Source organism: Rhinatrema bivittatum, chromosome 14, assembly GCF_901001135.1.
Source record: "Rhinatrema bivittatum chromosome 14, aRhiBiv1.1, whole genome shotgun sequence".
Classification (NCBI taxonomy): Eukaryota; Metazoa; Chordata; class Amphibia; order Gymnophiona; family Rhinatrematidae; genus Rhinatrema; species Rhinatrema bivittatum.
Window position 1 is genome coordinate 43,282,485 of NC_042628.1, and position 26,029 is coordinate 43,308,513.

The window sequence follows — 26,029 nt, forward strand, 5'->3', positions numbered from 1 at the left end:
GAATGTAGCATGGCAGTTTGGGAGTGGCATGCTGGAGAGTAGGCTTCACTGCACATGTAAGTTGCTGGAGAGCATGGCCAAGCTTTGGTCTCCATTGTCACTTGAATGATCCAAAACATCTTGGTGTGTACGGGACAGTCTGCTAATTCAGTCTGCTATGTTAGTGTAAAGATGGGTGGTGTCTGGAGAGTAGCACAGCTGTAATTTTGCCCATAATGGGAAATGTAGGTTTCCTCCATGGACGCGGCCAGGGCAGGTGAGCGGGGGCTGGGGGATGGGATTAGTCGCGATCCGAAGAGTAGCTTTCCCAGTGCATTGGATTTTAGGTTTTTAGGTTTTCTTTTGCTTAAAGTTGGGATCCACTTCCTGGTACCTGTCATTTCAAATGACAGGTACCAGGTGTCATTTGAAATGACATTTGAAATGACAGGTACCAGCGCACCCAGGATACTGTATAGGCACTGTATAGCGCTTATACAGTAAAATGGATTGCGCTTCATGGACGCCCGTTGGACGCGGCTTGCATTTGCATGCCATTTAAATACAGTATTGAGCGGTAGGTGATCCGAACTGTGCATGCGGCAAACGCGGGTGCGCCTGGCACTAACGCACCTCTTTCTACCGCACCTTACTGTATCGGCCCGTCTGTGATTAAGCCTTAGTGTAGTCGAAGACTTGGTGACTGTCAGGGAGGAGGGTGGGTCAGCATGGCTAATTCATCCTGCTATCTCCGGAAACACCATTTACAGTAAGCAAACTTGCTTTTTCCCATCGATAGCAGGGCTGAATTAGCCATGCTGTCATGGGAGTCCCAAGCTCCCGATCACGTTGTTTAGCTATATATGTTCGTATGTGACCTTTGACACAGTGTGGCAGTCACCGTGGACAGGAGGATAGAGATTGCAGGATTGCTTGCCCTATCTTCGCATCCGTGGCTGCTTGTTGATCTAGGCGGTAGTGAGATGTGAAGGTATGGAGCGATGACCATGTAGCTGCCTTGCAAATGTCTATGGGTTGCACAATCCTTAGGTGTGCCAATGAGGCTGCTACTGCTCTGACTTGGTGAGCTTTTGGCTGTGAATGTAGTTGTAGTTTCTGTTTATGGTAACAGAATTTGATGCACTGTGCTATCCAGCTGGAGATGGTGCGTTTAGCCACTGGTAATCCAGGTGCCTTTGGGTCAAAGGAGACAAAGAGTTGAGAAACATGGGAGTCCGAGTTTGTCCTTTCTTTGTAGTATGCTAAAGCTCTTTTACAATCTAGTGTGTGCAGTAGTTTTTCCCTATCATTTGCATGAGGTTTAGGGAAAAAGGTGGGTAATTCCATGGTCTGATTGAGATGGAATTGAGAAACCACGTTTGGTAGGAAGGATGGGTGAGTTCGGAGAACTACCTTTTGGTGATGAAATTGTAAATATGGAGAATAATGGACCAAGGCTTGCAATTCACTGACTCTTCGTGCTGATGTTACTGCAACCAAGAATACCACTTTCCATGTGAGGTATTTAATATGTGCCGAGTCCATGGGTTCAAATGGGAAAAGCATGAGCTGTTCCAGAACTATGTTGAGGTTCCATGGAACTGGAGGCTTAGAGATCGGAGGACGAATATGAGTTAGTCCCTTAATGAAGCAAGATAGTAAGGGGTGATTGGATATAGGAATATTGTTAACTGGTCTATGATATGCCCCTATGGCACTGAGATGAACTCTGATGGATGATGTTGCTAGACCAGCTGCATATAGTGTATGAAGATAATCAATAAGCAACTCACGTGAGCAGTCCAATGGTGGTATACCTTTGGAAGTGCACCAGGTAGAGTAACGTTTCCATTTATAGCTATAATTTTTCCTTGTGGAGAGTTTCCTGGATTCTAACAAGATGAATTGTGCCGAGGTGGTTATTAGTGGTATTAGTGGGAAAGCATATAACAGACCTATGTCCCATTGGATGATGACTGCATCTATTGCCAACGCTTGAACTGTTGGTGTCTTGGAGCAATAGTCCTGAAATTTGTGGTTGAATGGGGATGTGAACAGATCTATGGCTGGAGTTCCTCCAAAATGGAAGAGGCCCTGCAGAGCCTTGTAGTTGATTACCAACTTGTGTGGCTGAAGTTGATGGTTTAACTTGCCTGCTAGGAGATTATGGTTTCCTGGAAGGTAGCATGTTCATGTTTACGGCCAGTTCCCAGATCTGAATGGCTATCTTGCATAGTTGGTAGGAGCCTGTGCCCCCTTGCTTGTTTATACTTGGTTGACAGTTTGAATTTGGACTGCATTGTTTTTCACATGGTTCTTGAAAACCTATTGGCCATTTAAAATTGCTTTCATTTCTAAAACATTGATATGTAGCGATGATTCTGATATTGTCCATACTCAGTCTTCAGAGTCAGTAACCACAAGGAAATACCTTGGAGAGGATGAAAGGTCAAACTAACCAGAAAGGAGAGAATCAAATTCAAATCCGACAAGGGTACCAGGAAATACAAGGGAGGTCTAAGGTTTATTTACTCCCTTCAAGAATCTAGATACTTCTGGGTGAGAAGAGAGTGGTCTCTCCTGCACATGGCCCCGATAACACGCTATATAGCAGCCACCTGCACCTTCAGCATGTTCAAAGCTAATCCCTTACTCAGACCTTCGTGCAAATGGTGAAGATCTTCCCTCTTCTGCTGCAGGACACTATACACTTTGGGAGAGCAAGTAGCCTTGTGTTGCGCTTCAGGGGGTTTTATTCTCTCTTCCAGAGCACTGAAAGGAGAGGATCAACTTGCTGGTGGCTAAAAAGCATCAGTAATTCTGCTTGGGAAATTTTTTAAAAGTATTGGGGAGAAGTAAACTATTGGGGTATATTATTTAGTATGTTTGTGCTTTAAATACAGTAAGGCAGCTAATAAACAGAAGATTGAAAAGTTCAGTTACTCACCTTGGAAAGGTGTTGAGGTAGTGTGATTTGGTTTGATTAGGTACCAACATTGTTAATCAAGAGAGCAGTGAGTCACTCAGGCTGACTAACTGTAGTGTAAATCTTGCTGGTGGCTGAAAGGAATCAGTAAGTTCTGCTTGGGAAATATTTTAAAAGTATTGGAGAGAAGTAAACTATTGGGGTATATTATTTAGTGTGTTTGTGCTTTAAATTGTCAGTAAAGCAGCTAATAAACAAGTTAGTGTGTTTGTTTTCCCAACACTCCCAACCCTAGCTCATCCTTTAATTTATAAGCAGGTGCCACTTTCATAGACAAAAAAAAATAAATCAGCCCTATAACTTCACTTCACAAATTCCCCACACCTTATAGGCCACTACCAGATATATAGTGAATACACTAATAAATTTAAATGATCCTAATTAGACACATTCCTACTCCCATAGCAACCTAAAACTTCAGTAGGAACTGAACAAATTTGAGATGAAGGCAGCAGTTCAGCAGCAAAAGGGAAGCCTCCCAGTCTTTTGCATCGAGTGTCACATGTATGATTTTTTTACCCGCTGGTGAGAAGTTGTACATGTGCATCCGATGCAAAGAGCTCCTGTTTCTCAGAGAACAAATCCGATCTCTGGAGGCTAGTGTGGCAGACCTGGAGGAGCTGAGGCAGACAGGTATATAGATGAGACCTTCAGGGACATAGTAGCCAAGTCCCAACTTCAGACTGGCAGCCCTGGTGCTGCCTTGGAGGAAGAAGGTCTCATGATTGGAGAGCTGAGGGGGGATATGATAGAGGTCTTTAAAATCATGAGAGGTCTAGAATGGGTAAATGTGAATCTGTTATTTACTCTTTTGGACAATAGAAGGACCAGGAGGCCCTTCATGAAGTTAGCATATAGCACATTTAAAACTAATTGGAGAAAATATTTTTCACTCAACGCACAATTAAACTCTGGAATTTAGTGCCAGAGGATGTGGTTAGTGCAGTTAGTGCAGCTGGGTTTAAAAAAGGTTTGGATAAGTTCTTGGAGGAGAAGTCCATTACCTGCTATTAATCAAGTTGACTTAGAAAATAGTCACTGTTATTACTAGCATCAGTAGCATGGGGGATACTTAGTTTTTGGGTACTTACCAGGTACTTGTAGCCTGGATTGGCCACTGTTGGAAACAGGATGCTGGGCTTGATGGACCCTTGGTCTGACCTAGTATGTCAATTTCTTAGGTACTTGGCATGTTTGTGTGAGGTTTATAAAATAGCATATCCACGAAAATGCACTGTTTGCATGCACATCTGCTCTTTTAAAATTCATCTTTGAGGCCTTACATTTTTGGAGCACAGCAATCTCAAACTCCACATGGTCTACTTGATCCTCAGTACCCTGACAACCTCTTGCATCCACCCAGCAAATTCAGTGATTTGTGCAGTAAGTGAATAAAAGTTTTAAAAAATGTTATTAAATTTAGCATCTAGTTTGACATCCAAAGCTGTGACTACCGTGGTGACCTCATAACTCACTGGGGATTTGTCTGTTCAGGGGCCTAAGCTGTTATCAGAAGTGTTGGCTATCTTGGCTTCCTGGGGCTTGCTTTTCTCCTTTTCTTAATGGATTTGCTGGACATCTTAGGAAGCAGGAGGGATGAAATCTCCAAGGACGAAGGGGAAACGAAAGGTTTAAAACGAAAAAAAACAAACCCTATAAATTGAAGCAGTTATACACTAGGGATGTGAATCGTTTTTTGACGATTTAAAATATCGTCCGAAATATTTTAAATCGTCAAAAATCGTTAGAGCCGCGATACAATAATAATTCCCCCGATTTATCGTCAAAAAATCGTAAATCAGGGGAAGGGGGAGGGCGGGAAAACCGGCACACTAAAGCAACCCTAAAACCCACCCCGACCCTTTAAAATAAATCCCCCACCCTGCCCTCCCCCCCCCCCAAAATGCCTTAAATTACCTGGGGTCCAGAGGAAGGGTCCCGGTGTGATCTTTTACTCTCGGACCTCCGTGCGTTGTAGAAATGGCACCGGCGCTACCTTTGCCCTGTCATATGACAGGGCAAAGGTAGCGCCGGCGCCATTTTGTTTTTTTGTCCCCCGACGTCAGGAGCGTAGGAGATCGCTCCCGGACCCCCCGCTGGACCCCCAGGGACTTTTGGCCAGCTTGGGGGGGCCTCCTGACCCCTACAAGACTTGCCAAAAGTCCAGCGGGGGTCCGGGAACGACTTCCTGCACACGAATCGTTTTTCCGTACGGAAAAACGATTCGCGGTAGGAGATCGCTCCCGGCCCCCCGCTGGACCCCCAGGGACTTTTGGCAAGTCTTGTGGGGGTCAGAAGGCCCCCCCCCAAGCTGGCCAAAAGTCCCTGGGGGTCCAGCGGGGATCCGGGAGCGATCTCCTACGCTCCTGCCGTCGGGGGACAAAAAAACAAAATGGCGCCGGCGCCACCTTTGCCCTGTCATATGACAGGCCAAAGGTAGCGCCGGCGCCATTTCTACAACGCACGGAGGTCCGAGAGTAAAAGATCACACCGGGACCCTTCCTCTGGACCCCAGGTAATTTAAGGCATTTTGGGGGGGTTCGGGAGGGTGGGGGATTTATTTTAAAGGGTCGGGGTGGGTTTTAGGGTTGTTTTAGTGTGCCGGTTTTCCCGCCCTCCCCCTTCCCCCTCCCCCCCCACTGGACCCCAGGTAATTTAAGGCATTTTGGGGGGGTTCGGGAGGGTGGGGGATTTATTTTAAAGGGTCGGGGTGGGTTTTAGGGATGTTTTAGTGTGCCGGTTTTCGATTTACACGATTTACACGATATTTAAAAAACCCAAACTGCGACGATCCGATTCCCTCCCCCTCCCAGCCGAAATCGATCATTAAGACGATCGATCACATGATTCACATTTCTATTATACACTATTAAAGAAGTGAGGTCACCAGAACCGCTATAGAATGCATCATGTGACCCCCCTTTGGTTAGCTTTTAAATATTCACATGTACTATTAATATCCAGTAGAATATGAGCAGCACATCTTTTCCAAAAAAAGAAAATATATAAAACATAATTTGATGTAATCAAAGAAAACTGAATAAAAGAGTACTAATTATCAATTCAAAAACAAAAGCTATAATAAAAAATGTAATAAACCAGTCCTAATAATAAATTTATATTTACCATAGAAAACCAAAACCAAAGCACAATCAGCTAAATATAGAAGGATAATATTCAAATGGTTGGGTAAAACTGATGGCTGTAAACTGCCCTCCCCTTCTACACGTAATACCATAGTACCTGCAAAGGGACAGGAGCAGGCTCTACAAACAATGCACAAATATTTCATTTTGAAATCCCCGTGCATGCTTTATGGTGCCTGCTTTACTGCAAGTGTGACAAAATATGCCATTGAATTGTCAATATGTTTTACCTATTTTAAGTGCACTTAACATGGGCAAATAGGATTTTAAAAGTTGCTACAATAGTATATTAAATTTACATTTTCCTTTGAAAATGACCCTGTTAGTGCATGGTTCTTGACTGAGGACTGTCACTGCAATGACTAGACTAAGTCAGTTGGGAGAAGATATAAAAGTGGGGAAAAATCTCTGGGTAGTAGCCAATTAAGGCTCATGTTGCTATAGTCCAACTGAGGCCAGTTTCAATTGAGCTGGAAACCCAATGGAAAAGGAGAAATTGCCAGTCCAAAATTGAAAAAAAAAAATCCAGCAATGTACTAAAACCAAAATGTACTGACAAAGCAATTGCATTTTTATAGCCTTAACAAAAAAAACAAAATCCTGACAGTCGCTTTGTGAAATTGCTTCCTGCGGGAGGTGTGATTGAGAGTTGTCTTATACTCATATGTTATCAGTTTAATCAAACCTTTAGTGCCAAGGGTTTTGGTACTCAAATGGTCAAAGAACTTTTGTGGATTTTTTAAAATACATTTTTCATACCACAATAAATAACACAAATATAGAATTTATTACACATTTTGGGATCAAATTTCTAACTTTAAGAATAATCAATATAACAAGAATAATTTATGATTGCCTGTCTAATCTATAAACAACTGCTAGAAGGCTAAACAAAATTTAATGAAAGTATTGGCAAAAACTAAATTAAAAATTAAACATGGGACATATAAATGTTTTTAAATAAGTCAAAGTTCCCAGATTTGGTCCCAAGTTTAATTTTTGTGGATGTTGGCTTCATTGGCAAACCATTCTGAAATCGGCCTTCATTGATGGTGAAGGTGTGTTTATTTCTTGAACTGATCTTGCTAATTTTCTAAAGTTTAATTGATAAAAACAACTTAATTTCTTTTCATTAGAGCAAAGAATAGCGACAGAATAGAAGTGATTCAGGGAAAGGCAACCAAAATGGTGTGGGGAATGTATGGGAAGACATATAAGATGTGGAACCAAATATGTATACCCTAAAGGAGAGGAGAAACAAGAGGGATATGATTCAGATTTTAAATACCTGAAAGGTAGTAGTAATACACAAGAACCAAACCTTTTCCACTGGAAAGGAACCTGTAGGACTGGGGTCATGATATGAAGCTCCAACACGGTAGGAACAATGCCAGGAAATACTTTTCCACAGAAAGAATGGTGGATGCCTGGAATGGCCTCCCAGAAGATGTTGTGAAGATATGAATAGTAACAAAATTCAAAAGGGTGTGCAATAAATACAGAGGATCCCTAATGTGAAATGGAGTAACCTGCATTAACTTTCGGAATAACATTTCTGCATAGGGTTAGCCCGTATGGAGTGGCAGTTACAACCCTAAATACCTTGCTGGGCAGACTGGATGAACCATTTTGGTCTTTATCTGCCAACATTACTATGTTACTATTCCACTTGGACTTCCACAGCATGAGTATATTTAGTCCAATTAAAAAGAGGTGTTCCCGGGAGTGGGTTTAGTTTGGGGGAGTAAAACAGTGCACACATACAGAATTTTCAACAATTCTCACATTATTTTGCCTCCCAGTGGCTGCCTACATATATAGCAGGTGCAAAATATTATGGGGTAGAGTTTCAAAGACATGCGCGCAGTTCCTGACACGGGAGCTCCGATTTTATAATAAGTGTGCGTCACCGCGCACATGTTCTAAAATATGATACCCACATGCACACCCGATTTTATATCAGCATGCACATGTGCAGGCGGGTTGTGACTCACACGCGCAAGGGGGGGATTTTCTAAAAAACATCACGCGATGACGCGATTGGGCCATTCCCAGTTCCATTCCAATTAAGGAGCGGAGTGGGAGGGAACTTCCCTAAACCCCTACCTACTCTTCTTCCCTTTTCCCCTAATCCCTCCCAGCTATTCAAATTGTTTTTGTTTTAAAACTCACTTCTTTGGAGGTGAAATAAGTGCCAGGCTGGCTGCCGGCGCGTGCTTCCCAGGGAGAGGGTCTAATGGCCACTGTCCCGGCCGGCCCTCACCCCACCCCGCCCCTTTCACAGACCCCGGCACTTCCGTGCGTACCAGGAGATATGTGCATGGCTGGGCCGTTTCGAAAATATGTTCGGCATGCGCACATCTCCCGGTATTTGCACGCACCGAGCTTTAAAGATTTACCCTTATGTGTGCTTTTAGTGCATGTACTTTTTGCTAGCTAACTTTCAAAGAGAAATTGCCCAGGCAGTTTCTCTTTGAAAATTTGCTACAAAATACACATGGTAAAAGCACTCACATGTTTTGCAACTATGTAGTCTACTCAGACTTGCCCCCTTAATATCATTGTACTTTAAGGAATGTGAAACTATGAAATCTGTTATTAGTTTGTTGGTAACAGACTGCTACAAATTTTGAATACTGACATGATTCAGCCACTCTTTCTTTCCTTCTTTCATCAGGAGCAAGTCCAGAAAACTAAGGACATGTTAAATAACGTGGCATCTGATGAAGCCAACTTGGAGGCCAAGATTGAAAAGAGAAAACTGGAACTGGAAAGAAACCAGAAACGCTTCCAGACTTTACAGAGTGTCAGGTAAGAAATATGAAGTTATAAAAGCAATTCTCCTCACTCTTCACTTAGCACAAAGTATTTATCTAATTTATTTTATATCTATTATATATGCAGTGCAATCATTGGCATGTAATACTATGTGATAATTGGTTGGGCAAAGTGGAACTGTGGAGCAGGGGGATGGGGAGGGGGAGGCACAGTGGGGTCAAGGCCAGGTGTGACCCAAGCAAGGGGTCAGGATGAAGGTGGCATGTGAACTTTCTCTCAGAAACACACATGCACACATACATGAACACACTCTTCTTCCTTACCCCATGGATCCTCCATCCCCAGTCCCCACCCATGCTCAGCCCTTCACCCACCGGTTCTCAAAAGATATCTGGGAACTGAGCACTGCTGGGAGTATTAGGACTACTAGGTTCCTTCTTCAGCTTGACAAGGGGTCAGTAGTAGTCCTGAAAGCTTGGATCTTTATGTAGATGCTAGCCTTTTAAAGGTCAATACTCAAAATAATGATCCAGATAATACCAGACACTTGTGTACTCAACAAAAAATATTAATAGTTTGGCTGGAAATGGATTGTATATGTTTGAACTGGGGAAACCTCATAAAGTGCCTAAATTGGGCTATATGGATATGCCCAATGGCTACTAACGAGACTCTAGCTCCAACTTAGTGGTTGTTAGAGAAAAGTTATTGATAATCATTGGAAAACCCCAGAATGTACAAGTTGCTCAATCTATTATTCTGATGGCTAACTTGATAGTCCAGTGCGAGTCAGCTGTGGTGGTATACAAAAATTAAATGTTATACCATAAAAGACTCACAGTTATGACGCCAAGATATTGTATACATAATGTCATGCAATAAGTATTGTAATCCCGACAGTGCAGTGTTTCGATTAAATCCTCATTAGGGAGTGACTTTTAAGCATGGAATATACCTCTATGACTCAGTGAGTCATAGAGGTATATTCGACACTGCACTGTCGGGATTACAATACTTATTGCATGAAGTTATGTATACAATATCTTGGCGTCATAACTGTGAGTCTTTTATGGTATAACATTTAATTTTTGTATACCACCACAGCTGACTCGCACTGGACTATCAAGTTAGCCATCAGAATAATAGATTGAGCAACTTGTACATTCTGGGGTTTTCCAATGATTATCAATAACTTTTCTCTAACAACCACTAAGTTGGAGCTAGAGTCTCGTTAGTAGCCATTGGGCATATCCATATAGCCCAATTTAGGCACTTTATGAGGTTTCCCCAGTTCAAACATATACAATCCATTTCCAGCCAGACTATTAATATTTTTTGTTGAGCCTTTTAATGGTAGCATCACTACCCAATTAATTTGTCAGTTTTCTTTTAAATAATATAACTGTGGAGAACTAACACAGTACTTCCATTCTATTTTCCACAAAAGAAAGGAAATGTATGTAAAAGTCTTAGCACAGCATGTCTTAGCATAGTATGTATTTAGAACTTAGCATAGTCTTTAGAAAAGTCTTAGCATAGCATGTATTTAGAACTTAGCATAGCTAACACACATCCTGAACATCATGTGTTCTAATTTGATTTGGGCACTAGTTATATAAATCTACAGCTTACAAAACTAAATGCATTAATAGTCAGGTTTAGTCAAGCACAATGTACACTCATCATTTTTCACTTTACTTTGCTAAATACACCCTCTCTTGCATGGCTACACTGTGCCATGCACACACCTCATCAGGCATAAGCATTCTAATTATCATATTCCCATCTCCCTTCTCCTGACTCAGAAACAAAAACCCTGTAGGCCCAGAAAAGAGGAAAAGTAACACAACATTATTTTGGCTGGTTGTACAAGTTTCAGTCAACTTAATTGGGAACCTAGAAAATGGCTACTGGTCCCTTTTCTCCATGGATCAGCATAACAGAGAGCCACACAAGATGAGGGACATCATCCGATGGTGCCGATTTGGGAACCTTATCTGTCATAGTTTAGATAGCGCTTTATGAGCATGTGCCGGAGTTCTCACTCTACCGTCACTCTGCACCCCTCTTTCAGTCTCTTCATTTGCTTCGTGAACAGTTGGGAAAATTTTCTGTATCTTGACATCACCATGTTTAAAAGAACAACAAACTCTAAAACTTCGAAATTTGGCAGAAATGTTTTTTGGAGAACTCTGCATCAGGAAAGAAACGGAAAAGCCTTTCAAGGCATACCAAAAATGCTGACATAAAATGGTAATAGCAGATCTGCCTGATCTTTGCCTTGGAAGTCTTGTTCCGAACAACGATAACAGTAATTGTAGCCGCTGCCACAGAATGTTCCAAACGGCAGTAGTGTTCTGAGATCTCAGGCTCAAATATGAACTGATGAGAACATCCAAAATGGAAGCCAATAAACATCAAGAAAAGAAGAGACGTAGGTCTCCTTCCTTAATGAAAATCTCTCCAAAGAAATACTGCACAGAAGAGGCAAAGGCATGAAAACCAAAAACCTTGGCATTGAAAGAATCACTGGTGCCAAAGAATATGTTATCCACAGTGTCAATAGAGAAAAGAGTATTCCAGGTAGGCACATTGGAATCAAGAATAGGAGCTCATCATTTACAGATGATTGTTTACGTACAATAACCTGCAGAAACTTAAGTAATTCTCCAAAAAATAAAACAGGATTAGAAGATTTCTCAAAACACATGATTCATTCCATCTGTGATTCTTTCAACTCAGCTTCAACAGTATTGGCAACAGCCATATCGACAAGAAGATTGGTTTGGCTATGGGTCTCTTGACTAAGAGAAGGATGTACATGAGAAACTCACACACGTTTTGTCCAGGTGACAATTTGTTCAGGAACAAAATAAAGGAAACAATAGAGGCAATCAAAGACCAGAGCACAACACTCCAGTCTCTATCATCATCACAGATGGATACTTCTTCTCGACAAACATACAAACATGAACCATATAAAAGACCATTCTCTTACCACAGCATAGAAGTTACAACCCCTATCAATATTAATGACAGCGTCCAATAATACAGCAACAACTTCAACAGACAGCATCAGTGAACTAGACTGAGAGGTAGAGAAAAAGCACAGCACAGACAAGTACAGTAGCCTCCACTGAGGCCAACATTGAGGTTTTGACCCTCAAAAACTCAACAACAAAAATCCATTTCCAGAGATAACCGTAGGGGGAAGACTCTGATTATTCATATCACAATGGAGTCTAATCACGCAGACAAATGGGTCTTAAAAATCATAAGAAATGGATATTGCCTCAACTTCACAAATTTACCACTTCAAAATCCTCCAGATTACCACTATCTTTCCACTCAGCAGTTGAAGATTCTCTAACTGGAGTTGCCGTCCTTTCCAGTTTATAATATTGTGAATGTGTGAGCTGTAATTGGTCTTGAACCACATTGAAAGTAAAGGCAGAATATAAATTATTTTAAATAAATAAATAGAAAAAAGGTCATTTATCCTGTTCCATAGGCTCAGAAAGGGAAATATTCTATTCCAGGTAATTCATAATTTAAAAAAAAAAGAGAACTTCGTTTCATACTAGACCTCAGAGATGTAAAAACATATCTAAAGAGAAAAGAAATTTAAGATGAACTCCTTAGGAACAATTATCTCACTTCTGCAAAAAGGAGATTGGCTAACGTCATTGGATATCAAAGATGGATATGCGCATGTCCCTGAACAAGAAACACAGAGAATATCTCTGATTTGCATTGGAGGGCAGCCATTACCAATACAAAGTACTACCATTTAGTCTAACGGCAGTGCCCAGGGTATTCCCCAAGAGGGGGCACATTCAATAAGCTGGAGAGTGGACAAGTTATCCTGCTAAAGTTAGCTGAATAACTTGTCCCACTGAATATCCCTTTTTAAAGTTATTTGGCTAATGTAGCCAGATAATTTAAAACATAACTGGATATTCTTTTGAATATTGCCAGGTAAAAAGTTATTCTGGTTAAGTGGCAAACTGTTAGGAAAAAAAAAACAGATTGCAGGCCTGATCACAGCCACTGCCTCTCTCCAATCCTAGCTCCAAAGGCTCAACCCAACATGGCCAAGAGTCAGTTTCCTTCCTAAGCACACCCCCTATCTATTTTTGAAAAATATATGGGTCAGGGCTAGTGACATACTCCCGACTACTGAATTCAGTGCTTTTGAATGGCAAAGAGTTTTTAGTTAAAGACATGACGAGTAAAAAAGGAGGAAGAAGATTTGTTTGGTAGATTGGTTACTATTGGAGACAGGGTGCTGGGTTTGATGGGCCCCTGCTCTGACCCAGCATGGCATTTCTAATGTTCTTTTTAGGATCGCAAATAATTGGCTAGACTCTTTTGTTTTATTCTGAAATGGTGTCCTTTCAGAAAAAGCAACCCAAATTATTCAGCACCTTCAACTATAAACTAAGTGATTCTTTTCATGGCATTTTTAAATTTGCAGTAAATAGGAGACATTTCAGTTCAGTTTATTATAATTTTTTACATTTCTGTGCACTTCTTGTCATGGATTAATATATTTTCTGTTATCTGCCAAATGACAGAAGTGCTGTCCTGTGACTTGTGAGGCCAACCCTGTATGCAACCTCATATTCTTTCTGCAAGGGTGTAATGAAATCTTACTGGCAGTAGGCAGGGAAATGAATAATAATTCTTTAAAAAGTTAGAGACTTGAAAAGATTTTGGTGTCTCTCTTCCATTTTACTGTAACAAAAATAGGTTCCTTGAATATTAGTAGTTACATTGGAAAGCATGAACCAAGCAGAAATGCAGAGCTTTCAGCCACTTCGAATGTTTCTGAATCTAATTGAATCTCTCTGTCATGGGACCTCTCTGTCTTTCTTACTGCAGACCTTCTTCATTCAGGTCTGTTATAATGCAGATAATGAAGTGTCCTGAAAAATGATTGCAGTTGCTAGATAAATGGAATCTGAGGTTGGCCTGTTTTACCTCTGCATACAATGTTTTATTTCTCAAGCTATTTAGTGGAATATGAGGATTACTGATAGTGGCTAATGTAGTGTAGCATATCTGGTGCATGAACCGGTTTTTATTTCTTGCCAGCAGTAATGTTCACAACTTTAGCCTTATAATATTAAGGTTTTGTGGCAGGTTCCAAGCTGTAGCATTTATTAAAGAATGTTCTCCTTAGAGAAAAATCATATTAGAGGGCAGGATTGAGGTCACAATCTACCTTATAAATGGCCTGTGACCGACGGCCCGCAAATGCGCAGTAGAGCGCAGCTCTACTGCGCATGTGCGGGCAAGGACGTCGATCAGAAAAAAAAATGGCGGTGGGGCCGCAGGAGCGGGAGGAGAAGCAGCGGCGCCGCGCGCGCGCGGTGCCGCTGCTTCTCCACCCCAGATCTGCCGGCAGATCTCGGGGGGGGGGGGAGGGTGTCACTCCCGCGCCCCCCGAGATCTGCCGGCAGGAGCGGGAGGAGTCAATGGAGCCGGGTGAGGGTTGCGGGAAGTCGCGCTTACGGCGCCGGGAGGAAATGGAGGTGGGTGAAGGGAGGGACTGAGTGGGAGGGAGGGAGAGAGGGACTGAGTGGGAGGGAGGGAGAGGGGGACTGAGTGAGTGGGAGGGAGAGGGGGGACTGAGTGGGAGGGAGTGAGGGAGAGGAGGGAGTGAGGGAGAGGGGGGACTGAGTGAGAGGAGAGGGAGGGTGGGGGAGGGGGGTGGTGAAGAGTGAGGGGAGAGAGAATGAGGGATGTAGCCCGTTTTAACGGGCTTTACGGCTTGTTTAAACATAAAACAGGCATTTATGAGGCACTAGTTTTAGCTGTAAAAAACATATATATATGCTTCAGCTTTACTAACTGGAAAGTCTACTATGCTTTTGTAAAATTGTATATCACTACACCTCTCTCTGTGCGTCTTCCCTTTTCCATCAGAATTTCTTTCAGTGTTTTTCCCTTCCGTATCAGAATATCTTGCAACTGTTTAAGGATAGTTTTGATTTAATGTCCATCTTGGAAAAGTTGGAAATTGACCAGGCCACACCTGCTTCCTTAATTGTGAATGTTGCTGTAGACTGTGATGGGGAATGGCTTCTTCATCTGTTCTTTAAATAGAGAGGGATATGTTGTTTTTGAATTGTACATTTAGGATGTTTCCAGACATAGTCAAGATTACATGTAAAAAAAAAACAGGAACGAGTTTGTGATTATGAGACTTAAAGTACTGCAGCTTGGAGCTTAGTGTTTATCACGGTTTCCATTTCTTTGTGATCTACCCCAGCTTGCTGCTTTCTTGAGTAAGAAGATCTTAGAGGCTACCTTGGCTGAGCCTCCCGGTGCACCATTTGTTAGCCCCTAAATAGCTGGGTGGAGCTGCTATCCCTTAGTTATAACTGGAATTCGCTGTCTAGTTGGTCATCTTTCTTTCCCTCCACCTCCCCTTTTCTTCTCTTTTCTGTTTGCATGCTGTCCTTTAATTCTATATTAATTTGTGATAGGCTGATTTCTTTCTTTTCTTCCTTCTTTTTGACTGTATTACTATTTTGTTTTGGTTTCCTGCAGGGTCATGCTATTAAGTGTATTTCTTGGCTTGATCAAATGAATACAGATAAAAGGGTTAATTATCTTATCATTATCATTCTCTACTGTGTCATATTTATTCTCTTGGTTACTTATTTTACCGTTTCATATTTATGTACCGTCTCATTTATTCACATAGGCTTATTTATTCACTCTGCTATACTACTACACTAATTGGCTGAAATGTAAATATTGCATTGTTCAATCTCTCCCCTCTTCCAGCTCCAAGTTATTTTTCCCTGTTTTATTGTTTTATTGTAACTTTCTCACACCCTTCAATTGATTCTCTGTATTTAAAGTTCACAGTTCTATTGGGAATATTGTTATCACGTTACCTTATGCTTTTCACACATTGTTAGAACATAAGAACATAAGAAAATGCCATACTGGGTCAGACCAAGGGTCCATCAAGCCCAGCATCCTGTTTCCAACAGTGGCCAATCCAGGCCATAAGAACCTGGCAAGTACCCAAAAACTAAGTCTATTCCATGTAACCATTGCTAATGGCAGTGGCTATTCTCTAAGTGAACTTAATAGCAGGTAATGGACTTCTCCTCCAAGAACTTATCCAATCCTTTTTTAAACACAGCTATACTAACTGCACGAACCACATCCTCTGGCAACAAATTCCAGAGTTAATTGTGCGTTGAGTAAAAAAGAACTTTCTCCGATTAGTTTTAAATGTGCCCCATGCTAACTTCATGGAGTGTCCCCTAGTCCTTCTACTATCCGAAAGAGTAAATAACCGATTCACATCTACCCATTCTAGACCTCTCATGATTTTAAACACCTCTATCATATCCCCCCTCAGTCGTCTCTTCTCCAAGCTGAAAAGTCCTAACCTCTTTAGTCTTTCCTCATAGGGGAGTTGTTCCATTCCCCTTATCATTTTGGTAGCCCTTCTCTGTACCTTCTCCATCGCAATTATATCTTTTTTGAGATGCGGCGACCAGAATTGTACACAGTATTCAAGGTGCGGTCTCACCATGGAGTGATACAGAGGCATTATGACATTTTCCGTTTTATTCATCATTCCTTTTCTAATAATTCCCAACATTCTGTTTGCTTTTTTGACTGCCGCAGCACACTGAACCGACGATTTCAATGTGTTATCCACTATGACACCTAGATCTCTTTCTTGGGTTGTAGCACCTAATATGGAACCCAACATCGTGTAATTATAGCATGGGTTATTTTTCCCTATATGCATCACCTTGCACTTATCCACATTAAATTTCATCTGCCATTTGGATGCCCAATTTTCCAGTCTCACAAGGTCTTCCTGCAATTTATCACAATCTGCTTGTGATTTAACTACTCTGCACAATTTTGTGTCATCTGCAAATTTGATTATCTCACTCGTCGTATTTCTTTCCAGATCATTTATAAATATATTGAACAGTAAGGGTCCCAACACAGAACCCTGAGGTACTCCACTGTCCACTCCCTTCCACTGAGAAAATTGCCCATTTAATCCTACTCTCTGTTTCCTGTCTTTTAGCCAGTTTGCAATCCACGAAAGGACATCGCCACCTATCCCATGACTTTTTACTTTTCCTAGAAGCCTCTCATGAGGAACTTTGTCAAACGCCTTCTGAAAATCCAAGTATACTATATCTACCGGTTCACCTTTATCCACATGTTTATTAACTCCTTCAAAAAAGTGAAGCAGATTTGTGAGGCAAGACTTGCCCTGGGTAAAGCCATGCTGACTTTGTTCCATTAAACTATGTCTTTCTATATGTTCTGTGATTTTGATGTTTATAACACTTTCCACTATTTTTCCTGGCACTGAAGTCAGGCTAACCGGTCTGTAGTTTCCCGGATCGCCCCTGGAGCCCTTTTTAAATATTGGGGTTACATTTGCTATCCTCCAGTCTTCAGGTACAATGGATGATTTTAATGATAAGTTACAAATTTTTACTAATAGGTCTGAAATTTCATTTTTTAGTTCCTTCAGAACTCTGGGGTGTATACCATCCGGTCCAGGTGATTTACTACTCCTCAGTTTGTCAATCAGGCCTACCACATCTTCTAGGTTCACCGTGATTTGATTCAGTCCATCTGAATCATTACCCATGAAAACCTTCTCCATTACGGGTACCTCCCCAACATCCTCTTCAGTAAACACCGGGTTGATGTGATGCCAGTCATGAAACTCGGTATGCCAGTCATGAAACTCGGTATAACAAAAACAATAAATAAATAAATAAATAAATAAATAAAATAAATGTTATTTTTATTAGAATATAATTCACATGATATGAAGATCATCTAACATGAATAAAATCAGGAAAAGATGAATTATAATAGAATATACTATTTCCACAAGTCAAGATAAAGGAAAAAGAAAACATTGTATAATACATCAAAAGTCCTCAATAGGGGTTATAACAAGAAATGAATGCCAAATGTATTTGCTGCTAAATTATAAACCATAATTAACCTTTACCACCTAGCTCAATACAACACTGTTACCTCCCTGTTCTAACTACAAGGAAGGTCTCCAAATAAGCTGGATCTGTAAAAATGAATTTATTCCCCCGGCAGATTACCACACACTTACAGGAGAACTTCAGAAGAAAAGAGGCACCCAAGTCAAGAACATACATGCTGTCTAAATTGGAGAAATAATCCTCTTCTTGCTTGAGTTTCCTTAGATAAATCCGGAAAAATTTGATCCTTTGTTCACAAAAAATACCTTCCTTATATCTAAGATACTGCTAGAAAAGTAAGTCCTTATCAGTCTCAGAATCAAATGAGACAATAAAAGTCAACCTAACTGGAATATCATCTTGTGAGGATTGGAAAAGTAGAGATAAATCAGAACTAGCAAAGGGAGCTAGAAAATCTGAAGCTCCTTCTTTGAAGCAGAAAACTTTTTCATATCAGGAATATAATAGGAATTAGATATCACAAAATCCTTATTCTGTGAAAAATGTAATACTTTAACAGTACATTTTTTAAACAACTCAAATCCAGATAGCAAATGAGTTCTTGGAAAATTGAATAAGCGAGATGTTTTGGCTCTCTGCCTATTCTCTCAGGATTCCAGCTTGTAATACAGAATTAAACTGTCTTGTTGCAGTGAATTGTAAAGTTGAAATGAAAGCAGAAGAAAATGCCATTTGAGATTCAAGAGTCTGTTTTCAAAGCTGGACAATTTAGATAAAGTACCAGCAGAGAAGGCACCAAGTTGACTTTTCCTCTCTTTCTCTCTTCATAGATTTTTTTTTTTGGTTACAACATTGAAATTCCCAGCGAAGTTAAACTAAAAATTACTTACCTATCATCCTAAATTAAAAACACAAATTAATGAATACTCCTTTTTAACCTAGCCATCTATGCAGAATTATGTCTAAAACCATCATTGCTATCTTCCCAGCAGCCCAGCCATGCAAAATTGAGCTAATAAACAGCTATTCAGTAAGATCAGCATTATTATTTAGTTAAAGGCTTGAGTAAACAGCCAGGCCTTAATCTTTTTTCTAAAATGCACTTTGTGTTCGGACCTGCAGCACCTGCTATTCTAGTTTTGAGTTCCCTGCTCACTCCTCCTCAGCTCTGCCATTGTAATTCAGTCCTGATTCGTGACACCTCTTGCTAGTCTAGTACCGGCCCTAACTACAAAATTATCCAGTATATCTCAGTCCTGACCTGAAGTGTTCCCGCCTTCTCTTTCAAAGCTTGAGTTCAACACCATTCTGTCAATGTATTTTTAGTGTCCTCTCTCCCCCTTCCCATTTAATTGTTCAGAATTGCTGTGGAGGTCTTGTAATCCTCTCCTGGATGCACACCTAACCAGTTGGGTTTTCTGGACTGCCACAATGAAAATGCATGAGATAGATTTGCATACATTGGGAGAATCAGTATATGGAAATCTAAATCATGCATCTTTATTATGAATAACCTGAAAACCTGACTGATTTGGTGGGCTTCCAGGAGAGGGTTGGGAAACACTGTTGTAATCTGATCATATTTTCACTGTGAAATGTTCTTAGAGTACCATACTTATTTCACTGCAAATTTTAGATTTTGCCCCAGGAGTTAAGAGGTGTTTGTTTTCCAATTCCTTTTTCTTTTGGAAAATCCAGGCCAGCCTTCATGGATGAATATGAGAAAATTGAGGAAGAACTACAAAAACAGTATGAAATCTACCTGGAAAAGTTCCGTAATCTTTGTTACCTGGAGCAACAGCTGGATGACTATCACAGAATGGAGCAGGAGAGGTTTGAGGTGAATGTACATGTTTTTATCTGCCTAATAATACGGTAGTCATAGTTATGAATAGGGAAGAGGCAATCCTGTGACCGGTTAAGTACTTTGTGCTGCCACGAAATTGACCTGGTTTTGATTCCTAGCTAGATTTCCTGCTCCTCTGGAAGTATTGCTAGAGAAGATCTCACAGCCCATGTGGGAGAGACTTGAACTGTGTATTGCTCTTTTGGTGACACACAGTGGGGCTGATGCAAAACTGTGCTCAGTGAAGCGCACTGTTTAACCTGTGGTTGGATGCGTGATTTGGACGCACGTCCACATCCCCTTATGCTATAAGGTGATTAGTGCATCCAAAACGCGCGTCCAGCTCCCGGCAAAACTAATAGCGCTCATCACATGCAAATGCATGTTGATGAGGCTATTAGTTATTCTTCCCCGATCTAAAAAAAAAAAAATTGCACCCATCCTGCACATTTTTACGCTCATAAATTAATGCCTGCCCAGAGCAGGCATTAATTTCTGAGCAGCCCAAAAAAGTGTACAGAAAAGCAGAAAATACTGCTTTTCTGTACATCCTCTGACTTAATATTGTAGCGATATTAAGTCGGAGGAACCAAAGGTTTAAAAGGTTTAAAAAAAAATTTTAAAACTGCCAGCAGTCAGGTTAGGGAAACGGACGCTCAATTAACAAGCATCCATTTTCCTAACCTGTGGCTCTGACAGCCACCTCTCCTGGGCGCCCGCTGCAAAGGAGGCAGTAGAAGCACATATTTGTCCCTAGTGCCTCCTTGGCAGCGTGACCCCTCATTTAAATATTGAATCACGCACCAAGGAGAGGTGGCTGGGTGTGTGTTGGGAAAGCGGGCGCTCAACACTGAGTGACTGTTTTCTGTGCTCATTTATTGCATCAGCCCCAGTGTATCACCAAAGAACAACTCTGAAAATACAATGGTCATTCATTCTAATGAGTAGGCTGGAAACCAACAATTTTGTTCAGAATATAAATAAGTCGTCTTCATAGTTGCAAAGATAAGGCTGTAATACAGAAAGACAAGCCAGGAAGGCATATATTGGAAGTCTGTTCTACTCAAAAAATGGATTTAATATAAAATATAAGGAAGACTAGAATCTCAATGTTGGGCTGCAGCCCCAGGTGGTAATCACATGACCCCCTCATTCACTAAGGAGTGGTAAAGCAATACATACCGAAAACAGCAGTAGCATATGCAAAATGGGTGATAGCGTGTGGTAAATTATTGTTTTGGTTATGATTTTCTTGTTTTATCCCAGGACAAGCAGGATGCTAGTCCTCACATATGGGTGACATCAGTAATGGAGCCCTATGTACGGAAAACTTCTCTCAAAGTTTCTATGAAACTTTTGAATGGCACTGGAGTGCCTACTGAGCATGCCCAGCGTGCTATGATATTCCCTGCCACAGGGGTCTCCCTTTAGTCTTCTTTTTTCCGCAAGGCGGTTAGCCTCGCGGTTTTATTGGAGTCTGAGGTGAAAATTCATCTCTAAAAAATTCGGAAAATTTCAATTAATTTTTATCCATCGAGGGGTTTTTCCCATTTGTTACCGGCTGGTAACTTTTTTCTCTTTCGATTCCCGGCTGGGAACGATAAATTTCGGGTTCGCCGTCGACAGCTGTCCGGCGCCATGGCCTCCGGGTTCAAAAAATGCCCGAATTGTAATAGAACAATGTCTATTACTGATCCGCATGAAGAGTGTGTTCTTTGCCTCGGCAAGGATCACAACATCCAAGCGTGTTCATTCTGTGCTGAAATGACCACGAAAGGCCGAAAACTGAGGGCTGAAAGGATGGAGCAGCTTTTTTCAGTACAGCGGCTGCCAAGACCGTCGACTTCGGCCCAGTCCTCGCCATCGGCTTCAGTTCGACAGTTACTACTAAAAAAGAAACTTCCGGCTGCGGGGGACGCTTCCACTCAATCGCCGTCGATTTCATCGAAAGCATCATCGAAAGGAAACGACAAACAACCTGAGAAGCATCGCCATCGACATCGACGACGGCGGGAGTCGGTGTCCGGAGACACAACCACAGGTACGGCCTCCCCTGCGAAGAAAACCCGGACGGAAGCAGAGGCTCCAAGGCCTACTGATGGGCGATCCCCACCGATATCGGTGCCGGGTTCCGAACCTCCTCAGGGCTCTGAGGAGGAATCGGCATCGCCAACACCGCCTCCCACCACAGCTGCTCTGTTTTCACCAGCTGTGCGTGTGGAACTTGACATACTCATTCGTCAAGCGGTGCAACAGGCTCTGCGAGACGCAAGACCGCCATCGATGCCGATTCCACAACCATCGATGCCCATTTCTGCACTAACGATTCCGGGGTCATCGACGATGCCGCGGGAACCGACATCGATTCCAACCCCGGTGACTTCACCGTTACCTCGTACGCCTCCTCCGATTCCGTCCTCGGTGCCGATGCCCATGCCGGTGCCCTCACCTGGAAGACCGATGCCAACACCGGTTCCTCGGGAGGATGTCCCCATTTTGCATCCAGTTTTTAACAAGCTGGACACACTTCTGGGAATCCTGACAGGACAATCACCTCAGGATCCACTTCCAGGCACTTCAGGGGTGCCTAGGCCCCCTAGGCCACATTCACCGGTAGGACCATCAGCACCTTATCCTAAGCCTCAGCAGGAATCAGATGATTCTCATTCAGAATACTCTTCAGAAGAAGATTTATTCTCGGAGCCATCTCCAACTGAGGATCACAGGAAGTCTCCACCAGAGGATCTCTCCTTCACGAACTTTGTTAGGGAAATGGCGGATACCATCCCATTCCCTATACAGACAGAGGTGGATCAAAGACAGAAGACTTTGGAAGTCTTACAGTTCGTAGACCCACCAAAGGAGATGTTAGCAATCCCAGTGCATGAAGTCTTACAGGAACTTCAACAAAGAATCTGGGAGCATCCAAGCTCGGTCTCCCCGGTCAATAAGAGAGCTGAGGCCACTTACTTAGTGCAGCCAACACCGGGATTCCAAAGGCCACAACTGCCCCACCAGTCAGTGGTGGTAGAGTGCGCCCAAAAGAAGGCGAAGAGACAGAAATCCCATGCTTCAGTGCCGCCGAGGAAGGATAGTAGGTTGTTAGACAACCTAGGCAGGAAAGTTTTCCAGGGTTCCATGCTGGTATCCAAGATTACAGCTTACCAGCTATATATGAACCAATACCAAAGAAACCTTTGGAAGCAAGTACAGGAGCTTTCTCTGACCTTACCGGATCAATACCAAGAGGCATTTCAAGCGTTGGTACATAAAGGCCTTGACTCGGGGAAACACGAAGTCAGGGCCACTTACGACTGTTTCGAGACAGCAGCAAGGTTGTCCGCATCAGCTATAGCTGCACGAAGATGGGCATGGCTAAAAGCATCGGATCTTCGCCCAGAAGTCCAGGATCATCTTTCTGATCTACCATGCTTGGGAGATAATCTCTTCGGGGATAAAATAAAGGAAGTGGTAGCGACCCTTAAGGATCATTCAGAGACTTTGAAACAATTGTCGTCTCAGCCTCAGGAGTCACAGGCCTCTTCCCGAAAATTTCCGAGAAGAGACACTCGAAGGCCTTATTATCGCCAACGAAGATACTACCCCCCAGCAGGTAGACAGAGGCCTAGCCGTCCAACACAGCGTCAACAGCCTAGGCAAAGGCAGCAGAGGCCTCAGCCGCCTCCACAAACAACGGCCACGTCTGGTTTCTGAACAACCCCAGAGAGCAGCAGCATAAATCCGTTCCCCGAAACACCTGTAGGAGGCCGCATTCAACATTTTCTCAGCAATTGGGCCTCCATCACCACCGACCAGTGGGTGTTATCCATCACGACCCACGGTTACAGGTTGGATTTCTCAACTATCCCTATGGAGAATCCACCACTTCACTCCCATTCAATAAATCAACACACCATAATTCTTCAAACAGAATTATCCACCCTTCTGAGAATCAGGGCCATAGAACCAGTTCCTGGTCCTCAGAAGGGCAGAGGATTCTACTCCCGATATTTCCTCATTCCAAAGAAAACAGGAGGCCTTCGTCCTATCCTAGACCTCAGAAACCTCAACAAATTTCTCAAGAAAGAAAAATTCAGAATGGTATCCCTAGGCTCCATTCTACCTCTTCTTCAAAGGGGAGATTGGCTCTGCTCTCTGGATCTTCAAGATGCCTACGCTCACATCCCCATCTACCCTCCGCATCGCCAGTACCTGCGGTTTCAGGTACTAGATCAGCATTTTCAATACAGGGTGCTGCCATTCGGACTAGCATCAGCACCCAGAGTATTCACAAAATGCATGGCTGCAGCAGTGGCACACCTCCACAAGCAAAAGGTGCACGTGTTTCCTTATCTGGACGATTGGCTCATCAGAAGTCATTCAAAAGAAGGTGCCGTCGCGTCCCTCAAGCTCACCATCCAAGTCCTTCATTCCTTGGGATTTCTCATCAATTACCAGAAATCCCATCTCTCACCAACTCATCTACTACAGTTTATAGGTGCAGAGCTAAACACTACGCTAGCGACCGCTTTTCTACCAAAAGACCGTGCTCAGACACTTGTCCTCTTAACTCACCAGCTCCGCAACCGATTCAAGGTGACGGCTCACCAGTGCCTCATACTTCTAGGACACATGGCTTCTACGGTTCATGTAACTCCCATGGCCAGACTAACCATGCGACTTCTACAATGGACACTCAAAACACAGTGGATACAAGCCACTCAACCAATGTCCACTCCTGTTTATATCACACCAGAGCTAAAAGCCGCACTACTCTGGTGGACGCTAATGCCCAACCTGCTCAAAGGTCTACCTTTTCAGCAGCCAGTACCACAAGTGACGTTGACTACAGATGCATCCACCTTAGGCTGGGGAGCACATATTGGTCATCTAAAGACACAGGGCAAGTGGACACGACTCGAAGCTACTTTTCAGATAAACTTCCTAGAGCTTCGAGCTATACGTTATGCGCTGCATGCATTCAAAGACTGCCTATCACACAAGACTGTCTTAATCCAGACGGACAACACAGTAGCAATGTGGTACATCAACAAACAAGGAGGGACAGGTTCATACCTCCTTTGTCAAGAAGCAGCACAAATCTGGGACTGGGCCCTGACACATGCAATTCTTTTACGGGCCACCTACCTAGCGGGCATCCACAACACAGTAGCGGATCGCCTCAGTCGTCAGTTCCAACCTCACGAATGGTCCTTGGATCCATCAGTAGCATCCAAGATCTTCCAGCGCTGGGGACAACCGACAATAGATCTCTTTGCATCCCAGCTCAACTACAAGGTGAACAATTACTGCTCTCTGCTCCGACAGCTGAACAGCCAACCAAGGGACGCATTTGCTCGCCATTGGAGCTCAGGCCTGTTATACGCGTATCCTCCGATACCGCTCATAACCAAGACTCTAGTGAAGCTAAATCAGGACAAGGGGACTATGATACTCATAGCCCCATATTGGCCTCGACAAGTATGGTTCCCCACACTACTGGATCTATCAGTCAGGGATCCAATTCGCCTGGGAGTAGCTCCCAATCTCATAACTCAGGAACAGGGTCAGTTGCGCCATCCCAACCTTCAATCCCAGTCCCTGACAGCATGGATGTTGAAAGCTTAATATTACAGCAATTCAACCTTCCATCCGCTATATCTCAAGTACTTATAGCTGCACGTAAACCTTCCACTAGAAAGAATTATTCCTACAAATGGAAACGGTTTACGCTGTGGTGCACTCAAAAAGATTTAGATCCTTTCACTTGCCCCACTACATCACTACTAGATTACCTTTACCATCTTTCAGACTCTGGTCTTAAGACATCATCGGTACGGGTACACTTAAGTGCAATCTCAGCTTACCATAATAAGCTGGACGACGCTCCTATCTCGACACAGCCTCTCGTCAGTAAATTCATGAGAGGCCTAACTCACATTAAACCTCCAATTCATTCCCCGAGTATACAATGGGATCTAAATGTAGTACTCACTAGGCTTATGCGTTCTCCCTTTGAACCCATAAGTACCTGTGACCTTAAATACCTTACTTGGAAAACGGTATTTCTCATAGCCATCACTTCGGCCAGAAGGGTCAGTGAATTGCAAGCACTAGTTACATACGAGCCTTTTACAAAGTTCTTACATGACAGAGTAGTCCTCAGGACGCATCCAAAGTTCCTTCCTAAGATTGTTACGGAATTTCACTTAAATCAATCAATAGTTTTACCTACATTCTTTCCTAGGCCTCATTCCCATCAAGGTGAAAGAGCCCTACATACCTTGGACTGTAAGCGTGCGCTCTCCTTCTATTTAAACCG

At 42.6% G+C, this 26,029-nt stretch overlaps 1 protein-coding gene across 3 annotated transcripts in view; it reads left to right on the forward strand.

The window, feature by feature from the left end:
• The window catches only part of CLUAP1 (clusterin associated protein 1), a 229,824-nt gene that overhangs the window by 87,076 nt on the left and 116,719 nt on the right, over nucleotides 1-26,029 (forward strand). For all 3 annotated transcript variants that reach the window (XM_029576921.1, XM_029576920.1, XM_029576922.1), the window contains exons 7-8: nucleotides 8,789-8,922; nucleotides 19,560-19,701. In XM_029576921.1, the coding sequence (XP_029432781.1) occupies nucleotides 8,789-8,922; nucleotides 19,560-19,701 (276 nt within the window). The remainder of the gene's footprint in view (nucleotides 1-8,788; nucleotides 8,923-19,559; nucleotides 19,702-26,029) is intronic.